Source organism: Aquarana catesbeiana, linkage group LG12 (assembly GCF_042186555.1).
Source record: "Aquarana catesbeiana isolate 2022-GZ linkage group LG12, ASM4218655v1, whole genome shotgun sequence".
NCBI lineage: Eukaryota > Metazoa > Chordata > Amphibia > Anura > Ranidae > Aquarana > Aquarana catesbeiana.
Genome location: NC_133335.1, coordinates 130857602 through 130884806, shown reverse-complemented (window position 1 = coordinate 130884806; position 27205 = coordinate 130857602). Strand labels below are relative to the sequence as shown.

General features: G+C 42.5%; 1 protein-coding gene across 7 annotated transcripts in view; it reads right to left on the bottom strand.

The window, feature by feature from the left end:
• Nucleotides 1–25421, bottom strand: part of CDK12 (cyclin dependent kinase 12) — a 480052-nt gene extending 454631 nt beyond the window's left edge. For all 7 annotated transcript variants that reach the window (XM_073608346.1, XM_073608342.1, XM_073608343.1 and 4 more), the window contains exon 1: nucleotides 23291–25421. In XM_073608346.1, coding sequence (XP_073464447.1) covers nucleotides 23291–24309 — 1019 coding nt within the window. In that variant the 5' untranslated portion in view covers nucleotides 24310–25421. The remainder of the gene's footprint in view (nucleotides 1–23290) is intronic.
• Nucleotides 25422–27205: the final 1784 nt, after the last annotated feature.

Below are 27205 nucleotides of genomic sequence, written 5' to 3'. Positions count from 1 at the left end.
ACACCGCTGCCAAAGCGCCTGCAAAGCGTTTCGGCAGCGGCGCTTCAGGCGCGCATTTAACCTCTTCCTCGGCTGCTGCTGGGTGATAAGCTCCCCGCTAGCAGCCGAATAGCGCCGCTAAAATGACGGTAAAGCGCCGCTAAAACTAGCAGCGTTTTACCGTCAACGCATGCCCGCTCCAGTGTGAAAGCAACCTAAAGTGATACAGAAATTTTTTTTACATTTAAACATTTATTAAACAAAACAAACCTCCAATCAGTTCACTTGTATGTAGAATTTAGATTAAAAAAAATATAAAAAAAAAACTATATCTTAAAAATTAATACACAAAAACAGGTAATCAAAACTTTTGGACAAAAAAAATGGGCTAACTTTACTGCTTAGTTTTTTTTTTTAATTTATTAGTGTATTTTTTTTTTAAATTGCGTTTGAAAGACCGCTGCGCAAATACCGTGTGACATAAAATATTGCAACAACCGCTATTTTATTCCCTAGGGTCTCTGCTAAAAAAAATATATATAATGTTTGGGGGTTCTAAGTGATTTTCTAGCAGAAAATACAGGATTTTTACTTGTAAGCAACAAGTGTCAGAAAAGATTTAGTCTTTAAATGGTTAAACTGAAAACTTCTCCACGGAGTTCAGTCTATTGATAAAAAAGAACTTGAAGAGATACAAATGTATCTTCTTATCAGACTTGGCAGGCTGCCCAGAGAAGGAGAGAAGATAACTTTCAGGCAACTTGCATTGACTTGTATTACAGAAGTCATTTGCAAGTCACGGCTGAAGTTATAATCGGCCTTTTTTATCAGCACAATCGGCCGATGCCGATTAAGTAAAAAACGCCAAATATCGGCCGATATATCGGCCGGCCGATATATCGGTCGACCTCTAGAAAGAAGTGGAATGTTATGCAATGGCCAAGTCAATCACCTGACCTGAATCCGATTGAGCATGCATTTTACTTGTTGAAGACAAAACTGAAGGGAAAATACCCCAAGAACAAGCAGGAACTGAAGACAGTTGCAGTAGAGGCCTGGCAGAGCATCACCAGGGATGAAACCCAGCGTCTGGTGATGTCTATGCGTTCCAGACTTCAGGCTGTAATTGACTGCAAAGGATTTGCAACCAAGTATTAAAAAGTGAAAGGTTGATGGATGATTGTTAACCTGTCCCATTACTTTTGGGCCCTTAAAAAGTGGGAGGCACATATACAAACTGTTTTAATTCCTACACCGTTCACCTGATTTGGATGTAAATACACTCAAATTAAAGCTGAAAGTCTGCAGTTAAAGCACATCTTGTTCGTTCCATTTCAAATCCATTGTGGTGGTGTATAGAGCCAAAAAGATTAGAATTGTGTCGATGTCCCAATATTTGTGGACCTGACTGTAGTAATTCTAAGAAAGGTCACCAATCGGTAGAACACATTTCTTCCATGACAGGTTTATTTTAAAAGGAAGCAAACCAGGTTAAAAATATGTCAGCAGCCATTATTGACTGGTTTGAAAGGTGAAGACACTAGGGCTGTTAAATTTATACATGCTCCACAATCAAGTATTTTACTGACCAAGAATATCCATTCCATCCCCTAGTAAATTCTGACTTCACAATCAAGACAATGACTCAAAGTAGTGAAGCATGGATAGTTAGGAAAAACAGCTCCAAAGCTTCCACTTTCAAAGACAAGTTAGCAGTAAGGCTACATGCCCACGGACATTTTAAAAAATGGGCTGTATAGCCAGTACAGACGACAGGTAAAAAGCGGCGTTAAAAACACGATTTTATCCGCGTTTTGCACCGAATTCAATGCACGTTACTCCACACTGGCTTTCAGCCGCGTTTCTCTGTCTCTATTCAAAAATCAATGGTTCCCTATGGGAGCCCATTGATTTGAATAGAGGTCGCACCAGAAGTAGGATCAAGAGGATCCGACTTGCAGCGATTTGTGTGCTGAGAATCTTGAGGGGGGAACCCAGCGAAAATTTAAAAAAAAAAAAAAAAATTTGCATGAGGTTCCCCACTAAGACGATACCAGACCCTTCGGTCTGGTATGGATCTTAAGGGGAACCCCACACCAACAAAAAAAAAAAAATGGCGTGGGGGTCCCCCCCAAGATCCGTACCAGTCCCTTACCCGAGCACGCAGCCCGGCAGGTCAGGAAGGGAGGGTGACCGAGCGCACCCCTCCTCCTGGACCATACCAAGCCACATGCCCTCAACATGAGGGCCCTGCCCTAAAGTTGATGAGGACAAGAGCCTCTTCCCGACAACCCTGGCCCGTTGGTTGTTGGGGTCTGCGGGCGGGGGGCTTATCGGAATCTGGGAGCCCCCTTGACACTTTTTCCCAGATGAATGGGTAGGGGGATGATGTACCCCAAACTCATTCGCATAGGATTAAAGGAGTCTGGTATGGATCTTATGGGGACCCCCACGCCACTTTTTTTTTGGTGTGGGAGTTCCCCTTAAGATCCATACCAGGGGGGCGTGGCCAGGATGTGAAGCAGGACAGACATCTGACTATAGAGCTCCGTGCGGATCCGATCGATTAACCCGGTTTACCGGCACCATTTAACCCACAAGTGACACGGCAGCTCCCGCGGGCACCCAGGACCCCCCTGTGACAGCAATTATGTCCTCAAAAGGCCGGGGTAAGCTTGACAAGGACCCGAAGCTGCAGCGCTCAGGGAAGGGGCGGGGCGCGAGCTCACCAGGCACCATTAGAGCTTCCACTTCCGATATACCGAGCAAGCTTGGAGTGGTACGTAGCCCGGGAACCTCTGCATCTCCTGCAAGCATGTCGGCTCCTTCAAGTGCACAGGAAGCTGATCTTCCCTCCGCTGCCCTGGAGACAGAACCAGAGGCAATAATGAAGCCCATCCTAGTTGCCATAGAAGGGTTTAAATCCATGATGATGGTCCGCATAGACCACTTAGTGTCAGAGTGTACTCTGATCCGCCATGACCTGCATAAAATGAGGGGGAGAATTACTGAAGCAGAAGACCGGATTGGCACGGTGGAGGATCAACAGGGATCACACACTGCACAAATTGCAGAATTACAATCCCTGGTGAGTTCCCTTGTGCACAAAGTGGACGATGCTGCAAATAGACAGAGACAGAACAATATCAGTGTGGTAGGCCTGCCAGAGGGCGCGGAAGGCCAGAGGCCCGCCATTTTTGCTGAGACACTATTTAAATAAATACTGAGCTTGCCAGATATGCCACCCACATATGTAGTAGAGAGGGCGCATAGGAGTACCCACGGGAAAACGCCCAGAAGGTGCACCGCCCGCCCAGACCATTCTTGGTGCGACTGATAAACTACCGAGATAGGGATATGATCCTGGAGGAAGCGAGAAAACACCCAGAATTACCATACGAAAACACCAAGCTGATGCTGTTCCCGGATTTCTCAGCCGAGGTCCAGAAACGTTGCAGATCCTTCAACGAGGTGAAACGCCGTCTCTGGGAAAAGAACATCAAATATGGTATGCTCTACCCTAGCCAGCTGCGGATCCCTCACAAGGGCACAGTCAGATTTTTCGATGCACCTGAGGATGCAAATGATTGGATCGACACATTGTGAAGGAAGGCACTTGTGGTTGTACATCCATTTTTACTTTTGGGGACCTTGTTGTTCTTGCCCCCGGGGGGGGGGTGCGGCCTGCATTAGGGGACTGCATAAACACCCCCACAGATGGAGTTGTTGAAGGTACTGATTCCAAACAGCCACACGGATGAGGGGACTGGGACCCCCTATGAAATGCTTATTTTTCTCACACCCATACTGTTGGCGTTTTCACATTGAGTGCATCATAAAGCTGACACTCCTGAATGTCTCTGTGGGGGGACAGGTGGGCCTTCACTCCTTCAAAGGGGCACAGACAGAAAGAGAAGCAAGAACAAACACTTCTCCACACAGATTTTTTTTCCCCCTTTTTTTTTTTTGAACTGGTTACAATGACCTGGACCTACTAATTTCTTTTCTAGGCCACGTTCACGTAAGAGTTGGGATCAGTTTTGGGACTACACTGCGTGTATTAGTTGATGTTTTGCACAGCAGCAGGGAGTTGCATGTTTTTGTGGGGGGAGGAGGGGGGGGTTGTTTTCACACGCGTGCAATGTTCCAAAATTTGTCCGGGGCGGCTTGGGATTTGTATTATATATCATAATCTCAGCAGTCACTGGTCTCTAACGACTATAGTAAAGATGTACCATATACTGTTTAATTTTTTAAGATCTCTCTATGACAGGAATTGTATTTGATGTACTCTCTTGGAACGTTAGAGGCCTGAATGACAAATTTTGCTGTGCCCTAATGTTCCAATACTTGAATACACTTAAACCACACATTGATAAATAAATCAAGTAATGATCCCGTGCTACAGCAATAAAATATAGTGCAAAAAGTGCCCAATAAATAGAGTTAATAAATGGTGTACAAATGGTGCCCAATAAATAGGTTTAATAAATGGTGTACAAATGGTTAATGAACTGGTGCATCGATCCAGAGGCATTAATAAAATAGATAAATAAAAGTCAATGTGATGATTGTCTCTTATTCAGGCATTTTTCTAATTAATGTCCAAAATGTTTCTTCAAAATAAGCTTAAACAGACCACACATCTTAAGGGCGAGAGGTATAAAATCCCATCAATGAGCTCACAGAACTCTCACCTTAATATCTTGAAACAACAGCATATGATTGTGTAAAAAGAATCTGTTCCGCTATTCCAACATCCACCACCAGGGGGTCCTCTGTTCCAATTAGTGTTAAACTTGAATGGAAGCTTCAAATCCACGTCCTCATAATGTTCTTGTACTCCCAGAGGGGGGGGAGAGTAGGGAAGGGATAGGAGAAAAAGAGAACTCCAATGGTGTAGTAAGTTCAAAGTATAAAATATTTTTATTTCACAGATAAGCTGGACTCTTGCATCAATAAAACAATAAGCTTAAAAAACAGATCGCATAGCGTTTAAACGCCATTCTCACGTCACTTCCGGTATTTACTCAACATCCGGCCACTACCTACGTGTTACATCACGTGACTTCATCAGGGTTTTCCAATAGCGGAACAGATTCTTTTACACAATCATATGCTGTTTCAAGATATTAAGGTGAGAGTTCTGTGAGCTCATTGATGGGATTTTATACCTCTCGCCCTTAAGATGTGCGGTCTGTTTAAACTTATTTTGAAGAAACATTTTGGACATTAATTAGAAAAATGCCTGAACAGGAGACAATCATCACATTGACTTTTATTTATCTATCTTATTAATGCCCCTGGATCGATGCACCAGTTCATTAACCATTTGTACACCATTTATTAACCCTATTTATTGGGCACCATTTGTACACCATTTATTAACCCTATTTATTGGGCACTTTTTGCACTATATTTTATTGCTGTAGCGCGGGATCATTACTTGATTTTTTTTTATCTATTTATGAGTGTGATGTGAACGCTGTTAGATCCCGCTGCAGACGGCTTCTCATTGTATTCGATTTCACTCTAATTGCACAGCACGTACTCTGATTGTTTATTTTTTTCACAATTTTATGGTGGTTGTTTTCTTTTCACAGTAATTTTTATATTTTTGGTCTTATATTAGAATATTAGATTATTTGAACACATCACAGTAGCGCGAAGGCTTTTCATTTTTTACATTTTAAACCACACATTGTCTTCTTGCAGGAGACGCAGCTGGATGGTAATAGGATCCTCACTATGAGACGATCCTGGATCCAACGTGCAATACATGCTACGTATTCTACATACTCCAGAAGCATGGCTGTTCTGATCAGCAAAACAGTTCCATGCAGTGTTCACCAGGTCATCACGGATCCAGGGGGCCGCTATGCAATCGTTGTGGTGGACATCCATGGGCATAAGATGGTGCTAGCAAATGTTTATGTTCCTCCACCATTTCTGGTCCAGGTACTATATGATCTATTGGGTAGGTTGGCTCCCTTCATGCACCTGCCTCTCATTAATGCCATTTTGAACGCCACACTAGACTCTTCTAACTCTAAGAGGGCGGCGTCTGTGGAACTGGAAGTGTGGGCGGAGACGCTGCTCTCACAGAGTTGTGGAGATGGAAAAATCCCACCACGAAGAGCTTCTCACATCTATCTAAAACACATAAATCCTCATCCAGGATTGACCTGGCGTTTGCCAATGCTCCCATGTTGCAGCTGGTGGGGGTAGCCAACTACATTGCGGGGGGCCTGTCAGATCATAAACCCTTACAGGTTCACATTGGTATACCCGCACAGGTTAGGGGAGGCGAATGGTGATTAAATACTTGTTGGCTGGAGGTAGAATCAGTTTCTTCCCAGGTGGCACCAACTTTTACGGGCTATTGGGAGGACAACTTGCAGTCAGCCCCCCTCCCGATAGTCTGGGATGCCTTCAAGGCGTGTACGGGAGGTCAGTACATTTCGGCAATTAAGCAAGCACGTAAACAATTTAATCTCAAAGCACAAGAACTACAAGATAGGGAGAGGTGGTGTGAGGCAGCCCATGCAAGCGACCAGATGTTATTTACATTGAATTGCTCGAGGCGCACCATCTTCTGACATTGCATTTTACTGAATTAACACACACTTCGTGGGCGAGGAGGACTGAGTCCCTCTTCGAGCAGGGAGACAAGAATGGGAAGCTTTTGGCTATGTTGGTTGCAGAGCAGCGAGTTCAGACCAGTATTCCCTGCATCACTGATTCTCAAGGCACTCAGACCCAGGCGATATTCTTGACACATTTGTAGACTACTACAGTACACTCTACATGCCTATCCCGACATATATATAACAAACAGGATTTTGAATCCTTGCTTACTTCTATATGTATACCAAGACTGTCGGAGTCAGAACAAAACAGTCTAGACATAGAGATCACTTAAAAAGATATAGAAACTGCTATAAGATCCTTCCCACCACACAAATCGCCAGGGCCGGATGGTTTTTACATTGAATGGTACAGGTCACACTTGGAGATCCTGGTGCCAAGACTTAAGACGTTATTTCACCTTTGTTTGAAACATAAGACGTTACCTGATTCTCTCATGGAGGCACAGGTGGTCTTGTTGCCCAAACCAGATAAGGACCCCCTGAGCTGCTCCTCTTACAGACCAATAGCTCTCCTCAACCAGGACCTTAAAATCCTTACTAAAATACTGACCACAAAACTATCAAAGGTAATAACAATACTGGTAGACATAGACCAAACTGGTTTCATACTCCAGAAGTCCACTGATACAAACCTTCGCAGGTTGTTTGCACACCTACAAATTAATCATACCAAACCAGCAGCCAGGGTGATAGTGTCCTTAGATATGGCTAAAGCCTTCGATTCGGTGGACTGGTACTACATGTCTACGGTGTTGCGGCATATGGGGTTTGGAGAGGTGTTTCTTACATGGATATCGATCTTGTACAGCTCCCCCAAGGCAACGATCAAGATAGGCACCTCAGTTTCCGCAGTTTTCGGTGGGTAGAGGAACGCAACAGGGCTGCCCACTTTCCCCGGCTTTAAAAAAATCCAATATCATGGCTATTGACGATGCAGCATAAGCACGGGCATCACCTTTGGTTCCTATTGCTTGGGTCTCTGAATTAAAATATTTGGGTGTACGTATATCCCCAAAGTTACAGACTACTTGACATTTAATCTAATGCCACTGCTCACGAAGGTTAAAATACAATTGGAGGCCTGGAAACATCTACCACTCTCCTTAATGGGTAGGGTGAACCTCCTTAAAATGAAGATATTACCAGTGTTTTTGTATTTTCTACGCAATACTCCCATTTGGGTCCCCTGCTCTTTCCTTCGGCGCGTAAACAGCCTGTTTGGTTCATTTCTATGGGGCTCCGGACATCCTAGAGTAGGTCTCCGTACATTACAAGAACCCTATGGACAGGGAGGATTAGCTCTTCCTGACCTGTTTAAATATTTTGTTGCAGGGCAGATGGTGTTTGCCAGGCGTTGGTTAGTAAGAGACAGTAGCGATGCAGCGACAGTTCTGGAAGCTGCTTTAATGGGATCATATGAGAGTCTTTGCTATCTAGTGTACAGAGGACCACAGGCAGCGGTGCCCTTGACCGGTTCCATTCGCGTAACTAATCGCGCGTGGAACAAGGGTGCTAATGCAATCTGATACAGAGGCTTGGTCACCAGACACGCCATTGTGGTTCAATCCCAGGCTATCCCATTTCAGCGAAATCCCAAATCCGATAATATAGGCCAAAGTTGGCGTCAAGAAATTAAAGAACATAAAGGGGTGGGGGGGCGGGGAGGCTGCTCTCTTTTAATCAATTGAAGGATAGGCATGATCACCCAAAATTGGTACTTTTTCCGCTATCTGCAGATGAGGCATGCGTTCGTTGCACAATTTGGCACAGGCATGGTGGTACTTCAACCCTCGCCTCTGGAGCAGTTGCTCTGTGGCGAGTCTGTGCAAAAGACGCTATCAGAAACAAACAAAGAATTATTTGCTTAAAGACCTCAAGCACTCAGTAAATGTAGAGAGAAATGGTGCTCATTAGTCCCCAATTTTCAAGGGGACGATGGGGATGATACGTGGGACCACCCTTTTCAGGTCCTAGTATCAGCCCGTGATCGATATATTCAATTTAAAATACTCCACAGGGTATATAATACCTCAGCAAGACTAGCCAGCATCTATGGTTTGGATGAAGCAACCTGCTAGCGTTGTACCGCAGCCGGGGCAGACTTTGACCATGTATTCTGGCAATGTCAATCCATACAGGTATTTTGGAGGGGAGTTACCAAAACCATTCAGGGACTGATCTCATTATCTGTCCCTATGACGATTTCGGTGTGTCTGCTGGGCATGGTGGAGGAAATAGCTCCACTGAGGGCACAAAGAACCATGCTCTCCCTCACCTTGTTTTATGCATGCAAAGCCATCCCTTTATGCTGGAAAAAACCTGAAGCCCCATCCTTGGCTTTTTGGAAAGGCATAGTGAATAAAGCATTACTGTTATATAAGGCCACTTACCTAAGCAGAGGATGCCCTAAAAAATTTGAGAAGGTATGGCAATGCTGGCTCTCCTCGGATGATACTGTATAAATGAATGTATAACTGATGGACCAGATTTTGGAAAAAGGGAGCATGCACTAATTGTAGAGGTCTGACGGCCTTTATAGTTACCGATTGATTCTGGCCACTGCTTTAGATCTCATTTAAATTTGTATTGTTAAAAATGATCTGAGTATGCCGAAGGGCAAGTGATTATATTTAACATTGCACAAAAGAGAGGAGGGAGGGGGTATATGGGTGGGGTTTTGTTATTGTTGTTTGTTTAAAACTGTGAATAAAAAGAATTTTCCACAAAAAACAAAAAACTTAAAAAAAAAAAAAAAAAAAAAAAAAAAAAAAAAAGGATCCATACCAGACCGAAGGGTCTGGTATCGTCTTAGGGGGGAAGCTCACACAAATTTCTTTAAATTTTCGCTGGGTTCCCCCCTCAAATTTCTCAGCACACAAGTCGCATAGGGGAACATTGATTTTGAATAGAGACAGAAACACCGGACGAGGCTTAACAGCGTTAAGCCTCGTTAAATCGTGTTTACCACCTTTTGCCGGCGTCTGACGTTTTTTACAGCTCTAGCGCTGGAGCCTCAGAACGCACTGGTCCTGGGTTTTTTTTTCCCAGCTTAAAAACGGCTATGCCATTTACAGCTCAAAAACACCATGGTGGGCATGAGGCCACAGGCTAAACACGAAGAGGCGTTTTTAAGTTGCAAAAAACGCTCAAAAAAGCGACTGTAAAAACGTCCATGGGCATGAGGCTTAATGTACACGGAACGCTGAGGCAACCTCCTCTGAACGAATTTTTTGACAGCTTCAAACCGGCGTTTAAAAAAAAAAAGCCTGTTTTGCCGTGTTTGCATCTAGGAGCGTTTAAGGACCCTCCCAAAGCCCAAAAAACAGTATTATTTAACTATTACAGCCATTCTGTGAGACCAGAGTGAGTAGCAGCAGCTGAGAGAGCAGCAGTATACTTGTTACTCAATACTTATATATACTTATACTCAATTTCGGTGCTTTTACTATGGATCCCATAATGAGCATATGTGAGGAAAAAATGAACATTTTTTAATATATTTATAATATATTTTTAAATTGCAATTGATTAGTATATGTTTTGTTTATTTTATATTATAAGCTGTATATTTTGTATTATAAGCTGTGTGTGCGCAAGTGGTTAATTTCATTTTTTTTTATTTTTTTAAGCAAAATTGAATTGCAATTTTTTTTTTTTTATATATTTAATTTTTAAATTGCGATTAGAATTTTGTTTCATTTTTTTAAAGCTGTATGTGTAACTTCATTTTTTTTTTATTAATTAATTTTGTCTTTTTTATGCAAATTTTAATTGCAATTTTTTAAATATTTTTAAATTAACCCTAACCCTAACTTGTTGGTCAAGGGGAAAACCATAACCCCCTAACCCTAATGGGAAACCCTAACCGGAAACCCTAAGTGGAAACCTTAACACTTACCATAACCCTAAACTTGTTCTTCAAAGCAAAAACCCTAACCATAACCCCAAACCCTAATGGGAAACCCTAAATTTCATGCAACTATGTTTGATCAAGTCGGGATGAAGCTCAATGGTGGGGTCATCTGGTTGAAATCTAACATCGGTCAAATTCATAGGTCAAATTCCAAATATACTTTGGCTAACAGCAATGCTAGTGGTGTATTAGATTGGCTCATGCTCATTAGGGGTATATAAATGGTCTATGAAGCATAGCAAGCAATTACAATTTTTAAAAAAAATTTTTTGGTGTTTTCATCATTTGCTATCATTTTAAAGTTTTGTAATGTTAAAAAATAGGGCACCAGTAAAAATGTTTATAAACGAAACCGCGGCAAAAAGTTGGTACTGCGTTTAGCGTCTGAAACGTCAAAAACTTTGGCGTCTGAACTAATTTTTTTGCCTTCAAAGAAAGGCCTATAAATGCAACAGCATAAAAACCATTAACTACTTCAGTACTGCCCATAGTCATATGACGTCCGCAGGTGGGATCTCCCATCCTGGGTGGGCGTCATATGACGTCCTGGGCTTCCCGGTCGTCTGGGGGGCGCGTGCCTGCCGCGTCACTCGGGAGCCGATGTGCATGCCCGGCGGCCGTGATGTCCGCCGGGCACCAGCAATTGCCCGGTAACAGAGCCGGGACATGGATCTGTGTGTAAACACACAAATCCATGTCCTGTCAGGTGAGAGGAGACCGATCATGTGTTCCATGTACGGAGGAACACCGATTGGTCTCCTCCCCTTGTGAGTCCCCTCCCCCTACAGTTAGAATCACTCCCTAGGCAACACAGTTAACCCCTTGATCGCCCCCTAGTGTTAACCACTTCCCTGCCAGTGACATTTATACAGTAATCAATGCAATTTTTTAGCACTGATCACTGTATATATGTAAAAGGTCCCAAAATGGGGTCAAAAGCGTCCGATATGTCCGCCGCAATGTCACAGTCATGACAAAAAACCCAGATAGTCGCTATTACTTGTAAAAAAACAAAAAATAAATAATAAAAATGCCATGAAACTATCCCCAATATTGTAGACACTATAACTTTTGCGCAAATCAATATACGCTTATTGCGTTTTTTTCCCCCAAAAATATGTAGAAGAATACATATCGGTCTAAACTAAGGAAAAAATTTGTTTTTAAAAAATTGGGATATTTATTATAGCAAAAAGTAAAAAATAGTGTTTTTTCTTCAAACTTGTCGCTCTTCTTTTGTTTATAGCGCAAAAAAACAAAAAAACAAAAAAAAAAAAACAAAAATCACAGAGATAATTAAATACCACCAAAAGAAAGCTCTATTTGTGGGGAAAAAATTAATAAAAAATTCCATTTGGGTACAGTGTTACATGACCGCGCAACTGTCATTCAAAGTGCGACAGCGCTGAGAACTGAAAATTGGCCTGGGCAGGAAGAGGGTGAAAATGCCCTGTATTGAAGTGGTTAAATGAACCGGTGTACATGTACACATAAGATAACATCGGATGAGTTCAGGGGCAGCTGAAAAAAGCAGCCAACTGTCTCTGAACATCCGTTTACCAGCAGCAGTGTACATGAGGCCTAACAGTTTTCATGTTTATACCCAGAAGGTTCCCATTTAATGGCAGCAAACCACTGTACAAGCAGAGTTCAAAATGCCTCAAAAGTCACAAAATCTAGCATATGTAAAGAAATAAAAAAAAATTCAACACCCAAATTTGTAAATGCATGATCACACCAGTCTTACCCAAAGAATCTTGCTAGCATGTACTGTACATAAAGCAATATAGCCTTTGCCACATTGCTTTAAAGTAGGCTTCCGGCCAGGAAATTTTTTTTTTTTTAAAGTCAGCAGCTACAAACACTGTAGCTGCCGACTTTAAATAAGTACACTTACCTGTCCTGGGTGCCCACGATGTCGGCCGCCCAAGGCCGACCCGTCCCTTGGGTCCCGGCACCGCCATCCTAACTAAGGGAAACAGGCAGTGGAGCCTTGCAGTTTCACTGCCAGTTTCCCACTGCGCACGCGCAAGCGGCACGGCGCTCTGTCAATGGTCCCGTGGTTTTCTGGGAACACACACAGTTCCCAGAAGGCAACGGGGCCGCTCACCGAGGAGCAGGACACGCCGCGGAACAGGAAGAGGCAGATTAGGAGGACTGCCTAGCAACAAGGGTTCAGGTAAGTTTACAAAAACATTTTTTTTTTTTCAAATTTTGTTTTTTTTTTTTTTTTTTTTTTTTTTAAGATTTTTCACGCTATTTTTTATTTTAGGGTGGCACTCCACTTTAAGAAAAGCTTTCTTTCTACCCACGTCCCCTTTTAAATGATTCTGCTGACAGGTCTAAGAGAGGTTCTAACTTAACCACTTCAGCCCCAGAAGGATTTACCCCATTCATGACCAGAGCATTTTTGGCGATTCGGCACTGCGTAGCTTTAGCTGACAATTGCGCGGTCATGCAACGTTGTACCCAAACAAAATCGGTTTTTATTTTTTGAAGGGAAGGGGTTAAACTCTAGGGGGCGATCAAGGGGTTAAGTGTGTCCTAGGGAGTGATTCTAACTGTGGGGGATGGGCTACCACTGACATGACAGAGATCACTGCTCCCAATGACAGGGAGCAGTAGATCCCTGTTATGTCACCATTCTGCCTCTCCATCTCGCGATCGCAGGCCGCCAGCGAACATCGAGTGTGCGGAACCCGCGTCATGCAGCGCGCGCCCGCAAGGTGGCAAATTCAAAGGGACGTACAGGTACGCCCATTTGCCTGTACGAGCCATTCTGCCGACGTATATGTGTGTGCGGCAGTCGGCAAGTGGTTAATTTGCAAGTGGGCACATTGTTCCCCAAAAATTCAAAGTGGTTGTAAACCTCAGTCATGGAATCTGAGCAAAGCACATAACTGTGTTTACCTCTCTCTCTCTCTCCAACACTCTAAATGTCCTTTATCTCTGGTGCTTTGTTCCTCTTTTATCAGCATGAGCAACTTCTAAGAATTTTTCAGACACAAGATAAATTTGTGTCGGGAAGGGGGGGGGGGGGGGGGGTGGAAGAGAGCTCAGAACAGAGCTGGTCTATTCAGAACACAGTTCTTCTACTGTGTGAAAGCAGTGTGTTCCTTTCATTCAATCAGTTCTCACACACCAACTGCAGCCTCTCTGCCCCCTCATTCTTTTTATTCCAAAAAAGGAAAAACTGTTGCTCTAAGACCCTTTATTCACACAGGAAGATTAGCTGTGTTCCCCTTTCAGTGCCATCTTTTACCAGCATGGTGATGCACAGGTGTTGCATGCATCCCCGTGCTGGTAAAAGCTGGTTCTGCTGGGGGCGCGCAGCTAATCCCCGTGTGAATGGGGCCTGCTTAAAAAGTGGTAGCAGGACTTCAGCTTTATTTTGGAAGTCAGGTCTATACAAATCTACTACTCCAACTCCCTTCCCAGATTGACAATGCTGCTGTGCAAAAGGCGTCTCCATTGCTGCTCCAGTGGTATGGAAACACCCTAAGATGAGAACAGTGTGTTATTGGCTGGATTACAAGAAAAAAAAAAAAAGGGAGACAAGCCTAAAAAATGTAAAACGAATGTAGCTACCACATTTAACAGTTGGAAAAAAGTAGCAAGTAAAAAATACACAGCATATACAAATGCTATACAAGCCATCCTGTAATTTAATGCTATTAAAAATTACTCTACCTTTACAAACCACTGTAATTTTATGTAAAATGCAAAGCAATATGCCAATCTGGAGGCATTCTTTATACAGTTGGTGTACATAAAACCCCCATAAATGTAAATTCCTGCTTGGGTGAAGAGCTCTGCTCTAAAATATAAAATCAGGTTTTACGTATCCTCTGCAACAAAAATAGTTAGGTACCTGGTAACTCTTTTTCTAAGAAGTCTTCCAGGGCAGCATCCGAGAGATAGGCTCCTCCTCCCTGAAACAGGAAACACATTAGTCCACCATTATAAAATTCACTGTCTTACCTGCTTGCCTCAGTTGTATTAAAGCACCAAAGGAAATCTCAGTAAGCTTAAAGCTCTCCCATTGTACCTGGTATTTGTCGTTTAAGGGTAGGAACTAGTGCTGCCCTGGAAGACTTCTTAGAAAGAGAGTTACCAGGTACCTAACTCTATTTTCTCAAATCGTCTTCCAGGGCAGCATCCGAGAGGATGTATCAAGCAATACTTACTAGGGTGGGGAGACTGGAGCACCTTGCGACCAAATGTCTGGTCTTGGTCGGACAGCTGGTCTATACGGTAGTGCCTTACAAAGGTACTGAAGCTTGACCATGTCGCTGCCCTGCAGATCTGCTCCAGAGTTCCCCCTGCTTTCTCTGCGACCGAGGTTGCCCAGGCTCTGGTTGTGTGCACTCTGATGCGGCTTGGAGGTGTGAGAAGTTGTGCCTCATAAGTCGTCTGAATGGCCATTCTTATCCATCTGCTGACGGTATTCTTGGATGCCTGTTTCCCTTTGTCAATTCCCGCATAGAGGACAAAAAGAGGTCGTTCTTCGGCAATCCTTTGTTCTTTCGAGGTATGTTATGAGTGAGTTTCTCACATCGAATTTGCTGTAAGCGTCTCTTTTTTTGCTGTCCATTGTTTTTGGAAGCCAAGGGATGATGATATTTTGGGTTCTAGGGAACGTTGAAGAGACCTTGGGTCTGGCGGGTCTGGCGAGAGAATTATCTTGTCTAAATGTATTAGGCAGTATGGTTCTATTATAGACAGAGCTTGAATTTCGCTCGCTCTTCTGGCTGATACTAGGGCCACAAGAAGTGCCATTTTTAGAGTGAGGTTTTTGTCTGAGCTATCTTCCATCGGTTGGAATGGAGGGAAGAGAAACCCTCTAAGCACCGTGGACATGTCCCAAGTTGGAGTTCTATTCATTTTAGCCAGTGTAGCTCTTTTGAGTAACATTAGGAATCGCTTTATCAGCGGATCCTCTGCAAGTCTGGTGTCCATGAACGAGGAGAGCGCTGCCACTTGTACCTTCAGGTGTACCTTGGGAGATATTTTTGTCTGCTCCATCTTGTAGGAAATCGAGAATAGTTGGGATTATCCCTCTGTTGGGAATCGGTTTGTTTTTTAAACAAAACAAATTTCCGCGCTTAGGAAAAAGGAACTGCAGCCCCCCCCCCGACAAAGAACATCACCTCAGTGAGGTTCAAAAGACAAGGAAATACTATTACAGGGGAATTGGCGCTGTTCAAAAGTAGTGAAAATATATTAAATAAGAAATAAAAACGATAAATAAATGAAAAATATTCTCTGTGTTATAAATCTAAACCATACACACTAAAGTGCAGCAAAGTGCTAAAGAAATTGAATCTGAAATATATAAAAAATAAATAAAATTCATTAACAATAGAGAACAGTGATATTAATAACACCAAATAACGTGCTGAATAGCTGGATAGCTAAAGGAGCTAATTTTAAAATTAAACATTAAACAATGTCCCCATGTAAGTCCACAGCAAATCGCTTCAAGTGAATAAATAACAAGAATTGATATATAAAAAAATTGATGTATGGTGTAAAAAAAAAAAAAAAAAAAAATTATATATATATATATATATATATATATATATATATATATATATATATATGGGAGAGCTGTATATTGCAGGTGCAGAGTGGTTGCTGGCCCTTGTATTGCGAACCTCAGGAATTTTTGATGATCCTCCTTTATGAGGACATGTAGGTAGACATCCTGTGGGTCTATTGTCGCCATGAATGTCTCCCGTGGTAGGATGTTTCTGATCAAGTAAATAGACTCCATTCTGAATTTTTTCCATTTTATTCCTCTGTTGAGTGGCTTGAGGTTCAGTATGAGCCTTAGCTTGCCTGACGTTTTTTTCTTTGTAAAGATATGGGAATAAAACCCCCTTTGTTCCTCTTCTTGGAGGTACTTGGCGAATCACTTTTTTGATCTGGTAGATTCTCCAGGGATTCTAAAAAGGCCTTTGCTCGATCTTCGTCCTTTGGTAGCATGGTTACTAGGTATTTGGTTGGGGGGAGAGTGGAAAATTCTATTACGTAGCCATCCGTTATGGTGCGTATGATGAATTTGTTTTTTGTTGCTTCCATCCACTGGTGGGAAAAAGCTGCGAGACTGCCCCCTACCTGATGACAGTCATTGTTTTTTGTTCTTTGGGTTATGAGGCTTGAGGATGAATTCATCCTTGCCTTTTTTTGTTTTGTTGTCCCCAGCACTTCTTTGCTCCCGGCTTGTTGAATTTTTAGAACTGCTGAAAGGGCGCCTTACCTTGTTTCTTTTTGGTTTGGGGAAAACCCTTGCTGTGGTCCTGTCTAGTACAGTTTTTAGTTCAGAGCCGAACAGTAGTTCTCCAGTGAAAGGAATTCCGCACAATCTGTTCTTAGAAGGTGCAAATGCAAAAATGTACTAAAGCGCTGAAATGGATATAGTGAGAATAAATCCTGTGAAATATCTAAAATGTGACTGGAAAAAATAAATAATAAAAGCTGCAAACTTTAAAAAGTGCTCAGACACCTATACCAAGTAATTAATTAAAATAATAGTTGCGCTGATATTAACCTCCCAATCAATCTGTGCACAGTTAATAAATAAAACAATCCCTCCACATTAAAAAATAAAATTAGAATAAATCAAAATATATAAGGGTCTGGTCAGGTCAAAACACTAAACCAATAATCCACAGGGTAAATCACAAGCAACCGCCTGTGATATCGGGTATGTACACATATAAATAAATAAATACATATCATTCGAATAGTCTCATATAGTAATCTCATATGGTTAGGAAATTCCAAGTTAAAATTATCTGTTGAAAGCCATTCTCAATTATAGATAGTATGCTTTATAATTGGGCAGAAGATAGATCTATTCACAAAGATCACCCAAATTTTCTATATATTCTGAGGGTTTCCGGATGAATGTTCTCAGTTATTGCAAATATGTGAAATAAACAGAAAGGACATCATTGCACAGTAAGCAATTACTTTGAAATAGTAACACTTCACTGGATACACTCACATGAGCCTGGATAGTAAATGCCTGGATGAAGAAAAAACAATAAGCTGCTTGGGGCGTGGTGAGTCCTCACACCACTCCTAACAAGCTGCTGACCGGCCTCAATACTACACGTCAGTAGGAGTCAGTGAAGTATATAGAAATATATAGAAAATTTGGGAGATCTTTGTGAATAGATCTATCTTCTGCCCAATTATAAAGCATACTATCTATAATTGAGAATGGCTTTCAACAGATAATTTTAACTTGGAATTTCCTAACCATATGAGATTACTATATGAGACTATTTCGGATGATATGTATTTATTTTTTTATATGTGTACATACCGGATATCACAGGCGGTTGCTTGTGATTTACTCTGTGGAGTATAAGATCATTACTTATTGGTTTAGTGTTTTGACCTGACCAGACCCTTATATATTTTGATTTATTCTAATTTTATTTTTTAATGTGGAGGGATTGTTTTATTTATTAACTGTGCACAGATTGCCTGGGAGGTTAATATCAGCGCAACTATTATTTTAATTAATTACTGTTCTTAGAAGGGATAGTAGTCGAGTAGTGCTGTGGCCCTTGAAGATATTCTGACGGTTTTAGCTGAGGCATCTGCCAGAAAAGCTGCCGCTCTGGTTAGTGTATGGATGGTTTTTATTAATTCTTCCCTAGGTGTGTCACTTTCCAGTAGTTCCTGAAGCTGGGTTAGCAAGATTAGCAAGGTGCGGGCTGTGCAGGTGGAAGCTATAGCCGGATTCAGGTTCGCAGACTCTGCTTCCCGGGCCCTCCTTAAAAGGGCTTCTATTTTCTTGTCCATGGGGTCGCTTAAGATACCCGTGTCGTCAAAGGTAAAGTCAGATTTATTTGTGACTTTTGCCAGAGAGGTATCCGCTTTGGGGCATTTAGCCCAGGTTTTGGTGTCTGTCTCTGCAAATGGATATCTGCGCTTGACCGCAGCTAGTATGATGTTTTCTCTCTGGGTCTTCCCACTCTTTTTTGACAATATCTTTAAGAGTTTGGTGTACAGGAAATGTTCTAGGTTTCCTGGGTTGTAGCCCTTTATACATCTTGTCATGCAGAGTGAGCTCTGCGTTTTTTTGTTCTTTAATACCTAGCGTGTCTGCTATAGCTTTGAGAAGGTTATCCATGTCTTCTGAGAGAAATAAGTTGCCCTCTGAAGCCGGATCTTCCTCCTCAGAGTCTGTTTCTGTCGTTCTGCCTGTTCCCAGTTATCTGAAGGAACGCATGTTCTGCTGGTAGATGGGGTACTGGCCTGACTGACATTTGTAGGGGTTTAAAACTTCTCAATTGCTGAGCGTAGCGGTGCCATGGTGCTCTTTATCTCTTTTTTAAAAGAGCTGAGTAGTTCTCGCAGGTAACCTTGCGACTCTTTGGCCACCATTTTGTCTATGCATTTTTGGCATAGGGGCTTTTTCCATTCAGGTGAAAACCAGTGGCTGCACGAAGCACATGTTATGTTGCTTTTTGTTTTCCTTTCCTCTAGGGTCTTTGCCTGAAATCAAGCACACAAAGGTCCCCTTAGAGGAAGGTGGTTAAAGACTGCCCAAAAATGGGCAGTTTTTTCAGTGAGGTTTAAGACAGAAGTGACCCTGGAGTATTCTGGCTTACCTTGGAGCTGCCTGGCTTGCAGAATCTGCAGGGCAGGGTGGAGAAGCATCAGACATGGTCAGCCACCAGGATCCTCTGCTTAGAGGAGCCTTTTTAACTGCTTCCTGTTTAAGCTCCGGCCCCGCCCCCAGCTGACCCCGTGCAGGTTGGTGGATGTACCTGCACATGCCGCTGTTGCCCTCCTTCCTGAGATTTCATTAGGGAGAGGGACTCTGCTGCCTTTTCTTTTTTTAAATTCCTGCCTCCTGGGTGATGTCACCCAGTGCCCGCTCTGTAATTTCCCCTAGAAGTCTCCGGACTTGGGGAAAATGGCCGCCGTCAGGAACCGCGTTACCGGAAGCGAGATCTGCGCCATCTTGGTAGACCCCGCAGAGCCTCCCGGAGGAAAAAAAACAGCTCTGCTGGGTGCGGAGGACACGGGGGGGGGGGGGTCAAGTGGACGGACGGTAGGTAAACAGAGTAAAAGACTGACACCTACCCGCGCGGCACCATCTGTGGATCCTAGTGCGTCCTGAGGCTCAGGGGCAAAACCAGATCACCAGCCATCCGGGTTGAAGCAGCAGCAGGTCCCTCCAGCATGCGGTGTGGGGAAAAAAATGTCAGTATATTTGTTCCAGCTTGAAGGGGGGGGGGGGGGGGGATGATTGCAGACCCCTCTATAGGGGTGAAATCTCAGGCAGAGCAAGTCAAATCTGCTGCTCCTGCTCGCCCTCCCAAGGCCCGCTGGGCTGAATGGGATGCTGGCAGGGGGTCTCCTGCAACTAGCACAGAGACAAGGTAAAATAATAAACATTTCTTTTGCAGCTTCTGTGGGTCCGCAGGAAACACAAACAACTGAGGCACGCAGGTAAGACTGTGAAATTTATAATGGTGGACTAATGTTTCCTGTTTCAGGGAGGAGGAGCCTATCTCGGATGCTGCCCTGAAAGACGATTCGAGAAAAATTAATTTTTGTTGAGCTACTCAAGGGTTATTCATGTTTAAGGGGATGCAGACACTGCACCATATGACTAAGATGAATTAGTTACTCTCATTCAGAATCAATATCCAATAAATGCAGTGGAACTGTTAGGTAGGACTCAACAAAGTTTGTTAAAATCCTTTGAAAGTACACAGATTACCCAGAGGAGGCTGTTCTTTACTCTGGAAAAGTGGAGTTACTCTTAAGGATTCGTAAGCTGTAATATATTAAAGGTTTGTCTTTGGGTTTATTAGCAGGTTAAAGTGAACATTAAAGTTGTCCATGCAAAAAGAAGTTTAGGGTATGTGTCAACAAGATTATATTCACTTCAAAAAAGTTTTGCATTTCCTGCAAGTCTAAGAATATGTAAAACCCGCTTGAAGCAAGTCAAAGCCAGACCAGGAGGAGGTCAACAGCAGGTTAAACGCACCAATCACTGCATTCTGAAAGATCTCAGGAGTAGGGCTGAAACAACTAATCAATTGACAACTAATCGATTAAAATGGTTGTCAACCAGTTTTATAATCGATTAATCGGCCATCCGATTAGTTGGCCTGCATACAGAATGCATTGTTTGTTTATCTAGCAGGAAATACAGTGCAAAATACATATCGCTCAGTACACGATCCATACATGTCAGGAAGTGCCTGAGAACTTGTGAATGTGTGAGGAGCAATGCCTCATGGGGCATGTAGTCCTGGGCAAGAAGTGAGTGGTTCTAAAAAGCAGAATTTTTTTTACCTTGCAGCTTGCTATTTGGGCACTCTGAAAGCAGGAGGAGCCAGAATCGCTGGTGGGGGACCCCAGAATAGGAGAATCAGGGCTTCTCTGTGCAAAACCATTACACAGCGCAGGTATGACATGTTTGTTGTTTTAAGAACAAAAAAAAAAAACACTTTAACCATCTCAATACAGTGCACTTTCACCCCCTTCCTGCCCAAGCCATTTTTCAGCTTTCAGCGCTGTCACATTTTGAATGACAATTGCGTGGTCATGCGACGCTGGACCCAAACTAAATTTTTATTATTTTTTCCCCAAAAATAGAGAGCTTTCTTTTAGTGGTATTTGATCACCTCTGCTGTTTTTATTTTTTGCGCTATAAACAAAAGAAGAGTGACAAGTTTGAAAAAAAACAAACAAAAAAAAAAAACAAACAGTATTTTTTACTTTTTGCTATAATAAATGTCCAATGTATTCTTCTACATATTTTTGGTATAAAAAAAAAAAAAAATCGCAATAAGCGTATATTGATTGATAGATTTATAGCATTTTTATTTATTTATTTTTTTACTAGTAATGGCGGCGATCTGCGATTTTTATCGTGAATGCGATATTTTGGCAGACATATCAGACACTTTTGACACATTTTTGGGACCATTCACATTTATACAGCGATCCGTGCAATAAAAATGCACTGATTCATGTATAAATGCGACTGGCAGGGAAGGGGTTAACACTAGGGGGTGATCGAGGGGTTAATTATGTTCCTAGGGAGTGTTTCTAACTGAAGGGGGAGGGGACTCACAAGGGAAGGAGACCAATCGGTGTTGCTCTATACTGAGAACACACATCGGTCTCCTCTCCTCTCTGACAGGACGTGGATCTGTGTGTTTACATACACACAGATCCACAGTCCTGCCTTGTTACTGGGCAATCGCGGACGCCGGGCACACGCATCGAGTGCCCAGTGACACGGCGGGCAAGCGCGGTTGCCGCCGGTGACGCGCGAGCGCCCTCTGGTGGCCAGAGAAGGAGAGGGCATCATATGACGCCTTCCCAGAACGAGAGCCGTGCCTCCTGGCCGTCATATGACAGTCGGCGGGCGGCTAGCAGGAATGATCAACATCTGTACCCAGAGAAGGTGGAGGCTGATAGACTGGAGGTAATATAAGGCATTACAAATTACATTTAAAGTAAACTTTTACCAGTATTGTGCATTATATTTAAAATGATCATATCCATGAAAAAAAAAAAAAAAAAGTCTCAGCTCAGCTTTTAGTACTACTTTAAAATAAAAGACTTATATTTCCCTTCCCCCCTTCATATAGCTTCATGACTGACTCCTATTTATAATGCCCATATATCCTACTTCTGGGTGTATTAATTATTAATATATATTTTATTACTGTCACTGTTTCACAATCTGAGTCTGATGACATTTACCAGATTCAACTTCTAATAATATACACACACATCTCTTCTGTCTGTTATTCTCAGAGTGGATTAGAGATTTTGCTCTCGAACCATATAGTTGGTTCTTTATATTTACCACTGCATATAGGTACTTAAGAATAAATTGCCTTTTTTTTTTAAACTTTACATATTAACTTAACATTGTACACCACACTTTTTTTTAGATTATCAGATTTATCGAAACAATAAATCGGCCAACTAATCGATTATGAAAATAATCGCTAGTTGCAGCCCTACTCAGGAGCATTTCAAACTGACGCCATTGACAAAAGGTCTTTGTTTCAATGGCAGCACACACAGCTCCCATTTGCCCAACATCAACATGACATACCTGGCTACAAGAGACTATATGACATGACAGTGCTCAAATGTTTCTGCACAAAAATCCAGTGCATATGGGAGCAGGAAAAGAGCCCTTAGAACCAAGTAAGCTCCAAGATATAATTTGCAGTTTACAAAGGCCTCCTTTTTCTTCTTACCATAGAAAATTGGAGTGAAATGAAGTTAAAGTGAAACTTTGAGGGCAAGGGTTTAATGCAGAAGAGAAATTTTTTTTTTCTTCTGCATTAAAGTTTTTTGTTTTTTTTTTTACCTGCCTGTACACCCTGTACTCTAGGCTGTGCATTTTCTGCTCACGATACAATTTCAGCAATACTGAGATGAATGAATACCCATTAATGCACAGGACTGACATCTAGTCTCAGCCAATGAAAAAGGCCTAAGATCGGTAGCCAGAAACCGACTGTCCAAAGATGTCAATGGCTGGCAGGGAGCACCAGGACACTGCACAACTGGAGAGAAAATGTTCTGCTTTAAGAAAAGATAACTTGGGGGGGACTTACATTACAGTGAACCTGTTGCTTTTCCCTGCACGGACAAAACACAGGCTTATTTTAAGTGTATAAATATAAAAACTTAGAAAATAAAGATCTAAATGTCAAACAAAAAAAAAAAATTATACCTGGGCACTGGACTCCGACTCACTGAGCGCTTGGAAACAAAAGGACTACTGGACCGTCTACGCCCATAGGGGCTTGGAGATCGCCCACTGTAGGAGCCACTTCCCCTCTCATAGCTTGAGGATCTCCTTCTGTACGGGCTCAATGAGCGCTGTCTACGGCTGTATGGGCTGGGGGAGCGAGCATTGCTCTGGTATGCAGAAGGTTCTTTGTAGCTTGGACTTTCAAGATTTTTCTTGTAAGCCTCAATATAGTTGGAAGAAACATGTGAACGTTGTGGACTTCCATCATAGTCCAGCCCACCCGAGGCATCAGAATAGCTATCTTCTTGTCGTGGACTGCTTCCATACTTCCTTCGTGGACTACGTCCTTTTCTTTTAGGACTGTCTGATGTTTTATAACGTTTGGAGGAGTCCCTTTTGCGGTGACTTTTGCTGCGGTCCTTGTGACCGGACTTAAGCTCCTTCTCCCGCCGTGATTTTTCCCTATGCACTTTAGCTGTCCGAACCTCCTTGTTGCTGCTTCTTGAACTGCGGTTATGATCCTCTTGCTCCTCAGCCACCCTTTTGGTTACGCTGGATGTCCTGTCTTTGGAACTTTGTAATTTACTCACAATCACTTCCTGACTTTTTTCTGGTTTACGCTCTTTTTCCAACTGCTTGCTTTTAAAAGTTTCCTTAATGCGTTTATGCTGATGTCGATGCTTTGATCTATGTACCTTATCACTTCTTTCAGCCCCCCTACGCTCATCATTTTCTCGTTTCTCTGTTTTGGTTGGAACATCATCAGAGAAACTATCAGAGTCTGAGCTTATGTCATCATATTCCACAAGCTTTAGTGTGTTAGGTGCCACTGGCTCAGATGTAAGAGGAGAATCTCTGAGATGCTTGGCCTTATGTCGCTTGTGTTTAGAACTGGGCCTCAGCCGGTCTTTATTATTACTGCTGCCACTGCTCTGCGGCATGTTAGACATAGATCCTCCGCCGTCCTTTTTGTTCCCATGCCGCACTGGGTTGGGCATTCCTTTGCGGAGAACAAAAAAGGGAAGGGGGAGGGGAGGGGTATTCCCCACAAAAAAAGAAAGATCTGGGAGAAATCTTGTGCAAAATATTCCAAAATAAAAAATTACGGGCAAAAAAAAAAAAAAAAAAAAAATTGTCCTTCTCACCCTGGTTTTTCTAACATCTACAAAAATGTCTGACTCCTCTCACTGATAGAGGTAGTATAGTGCCACCGTAGATAAAAGGGAACTACACTAGCCTCCCTCCATATAAATCTCCTGTGTAACAGCAGAACTTTTCTTAAAAACAGCTGTAATATATATTTTAATTTGACCGATGTGAAAACCGTAACTGAGTGGTTCTTTACCAATTTCGCATGCCGTAACTCAAAAAAGTGACAATGCTTTACCAACAGTTCCAAAGCATAAATACTTATCCCCTTCTCTTCTGACCCCACTAAACCTTTAAATATCTGATGCGGTTCCACAGAACTGTAACTTAGATGTCAGTATCAGGAAGCTCTAATGTCCAGCTTTTTTGTAAGCTCCTCGGGCACAGAATTGTGATGAAGAGTAGGTGCACAATCACTGGTGGTAATGAAGGGGGGCTGTGTCCTTTCTCGAGCTCTCTTCATAAACAGGATGCTGTTGCAGGAGAAATATCCATACAATGAGTAAGCGCAGAATCTCCTACAAGCTCTGCTGATGGACATGAAGGAGGCTTCAGCTGAACGAAAGGCAATGATGTGGTCCTCACACAGGGGAATGGTCTCTACACCACATACCACTGTAGCCAATGACCTCTGGCCGCTGGTGCCCCCTCCTCGTGCCAGGCGAACTTGGTCTCTTCCCTGACACACACACACAGTATGACTTCAGGCCTCTCCTGTCCTGTCAGTACGAGGCGGCCTTTCCTTCCTCACTGCTAGGCTGCCGCACTCTTCCTCCCTCCAGGCTCCGTCCGCTCACCACCACATTCAGCTGTTTCGAGCGCAGGTTCCCGTCACCGGGAACGAACTTCAGCGGGAAATAATACGGTTCCACCGCGATAAGCGGCCGCCTTGCGTTACCACAGGCAGCAGGATACTCGTCCAGATCTCGCGAGTGTTGGTTTTCCCACAGGTAGCAGCCGTCTCTCTAAATCTCGCGAGGCTTGGCCGCTAACTGGAAATATCGCGAGGCTACAGGACCACGAGCACACTAATAGACTTGAGTTTCACTAGCATGTAGTCAATTCTCGCGTGCCCTGTAGGCCTTCTGTGGTGGCTCTTGCGAGATTTCCATTTTTTTGGGCATTTTTTTTCACTTCGTCACTAAGCTTTATTGAACCATTTTCAGAGGTTCAAGGAGAGTGTTCTTCTGCCTTTCATGCACGTGATAGCTGCAAATGGGTGTGCGAATAGATGTGTAAGGGCAGTGTTGGAACAGTTTGGTTTCTTTGACTGGTAGACTGAAAGAAACATTCTCAGTGTTGACTGTGCTTTTCACAAACCACATGTACATATAACATACCTCTCAACTTTGAGATGGGAAGGCACAGTTAGGCATAGGACCCCCCTGCCACGCCCCCTTAAAGGAGAATTATACAAAAAAAATGATTAGTTAAAGCGGACGTTTAGTCATTTTTTTCATCTTTCCAGCTATTCAATCTTCTAACTATAAAATGGGTAATCTGAATTAATGAACCGCCCTCAATCCAAAACTGCCCCCACTGCGCTAGTGGATGGAGTGTAAAACTAATAAGGAGTGTGATCCAGTGAATGACCCACTCTATGTGCAACAAATCAAAAACCTAATAAAAGGTGTAAAAGTAGTTTTAGTTTTATTCAATCTTCTGCCCTTGTTGTTTTAACTTTGGATAGTAAAACATTTTTTTCTGCCAATAAATACCTTTTATACTGCCCGATTCCTGTTTCTTGTCTGGTCATTAGCCTAGGCTTATGACATCATGCACAGCTCTCTCTCTCACGCTTGAGAGTTTGCCAGAAAGGGGGGGGATGAGTAATAAGAAGGCCAATCAGAGCTGCAGAGCTGGAGGTGTGTGTCTTTGTAAATCCAGGAACTGAACAGGCAGCAGCTTCAGCTGCCCACAGTTAAAATGGCTGCAGCCAGACTCAGTGGAGGGAGAGAGATCTCTGAAGCATATTTGGCAAGCACAGAATCACAGTATATATAAAATAATATGCAAAGTGGTGGGAGGGAAGCTTCAGAATGGCAAAGATGTTTTTATTACAAATTTTGTGAGCAGACTGCAGTTCCTCTTTAACCTCTTACCCACTGGGCACTTAAACCCCTTTCCTAACCAGACCAATTTTCAGTTTTCAGTGCTCTCACATTTTAAATGACAATTACTCAGTCATGCAACACTGTACCTATATGGAATTTTTGTCCTTTTTTTCACACAAATAGAGCTTTCTTTTGGTGGTATTTAATCACCGCTGTTTTTTTTTTGGGGGGGGGGGGGTTGCGCTATAAAAGAAAATTCTGTAAAAAAATTATATTTTTTCTTCGTCTGTGTTATAAAATTTTGCAAATTAGTACTTTTTCTTCATAAATTTTGGCCAAAATTTATACTGCTACATATCTTTGGTAAAAATAACCCAAATCGGTGTACATTATTTGGTCTTTGTGAAAGTTATAGAGTCCACAAGCTATGGTACCAATCTCTGAAAATTGATCACACCTGATGTACTGATGGCCTATCTCATTTCTTGAGACCCTAACAAGCCAGGAAAGTACAAATACCCCCCAAATGACCCCTTTTTGGAAAGTAGATATTCCAAGATATTTAGTAAGAGGTATGGTGAGTTTTTTGAAGTTGTAATTTTTTCCCACAATTCTTTGCAAAATCAAGATTTTTTTTCTTTTTTTTTTCACAAAATTGTTATATTAGCAGGTTATTTCTCACACACAGCAT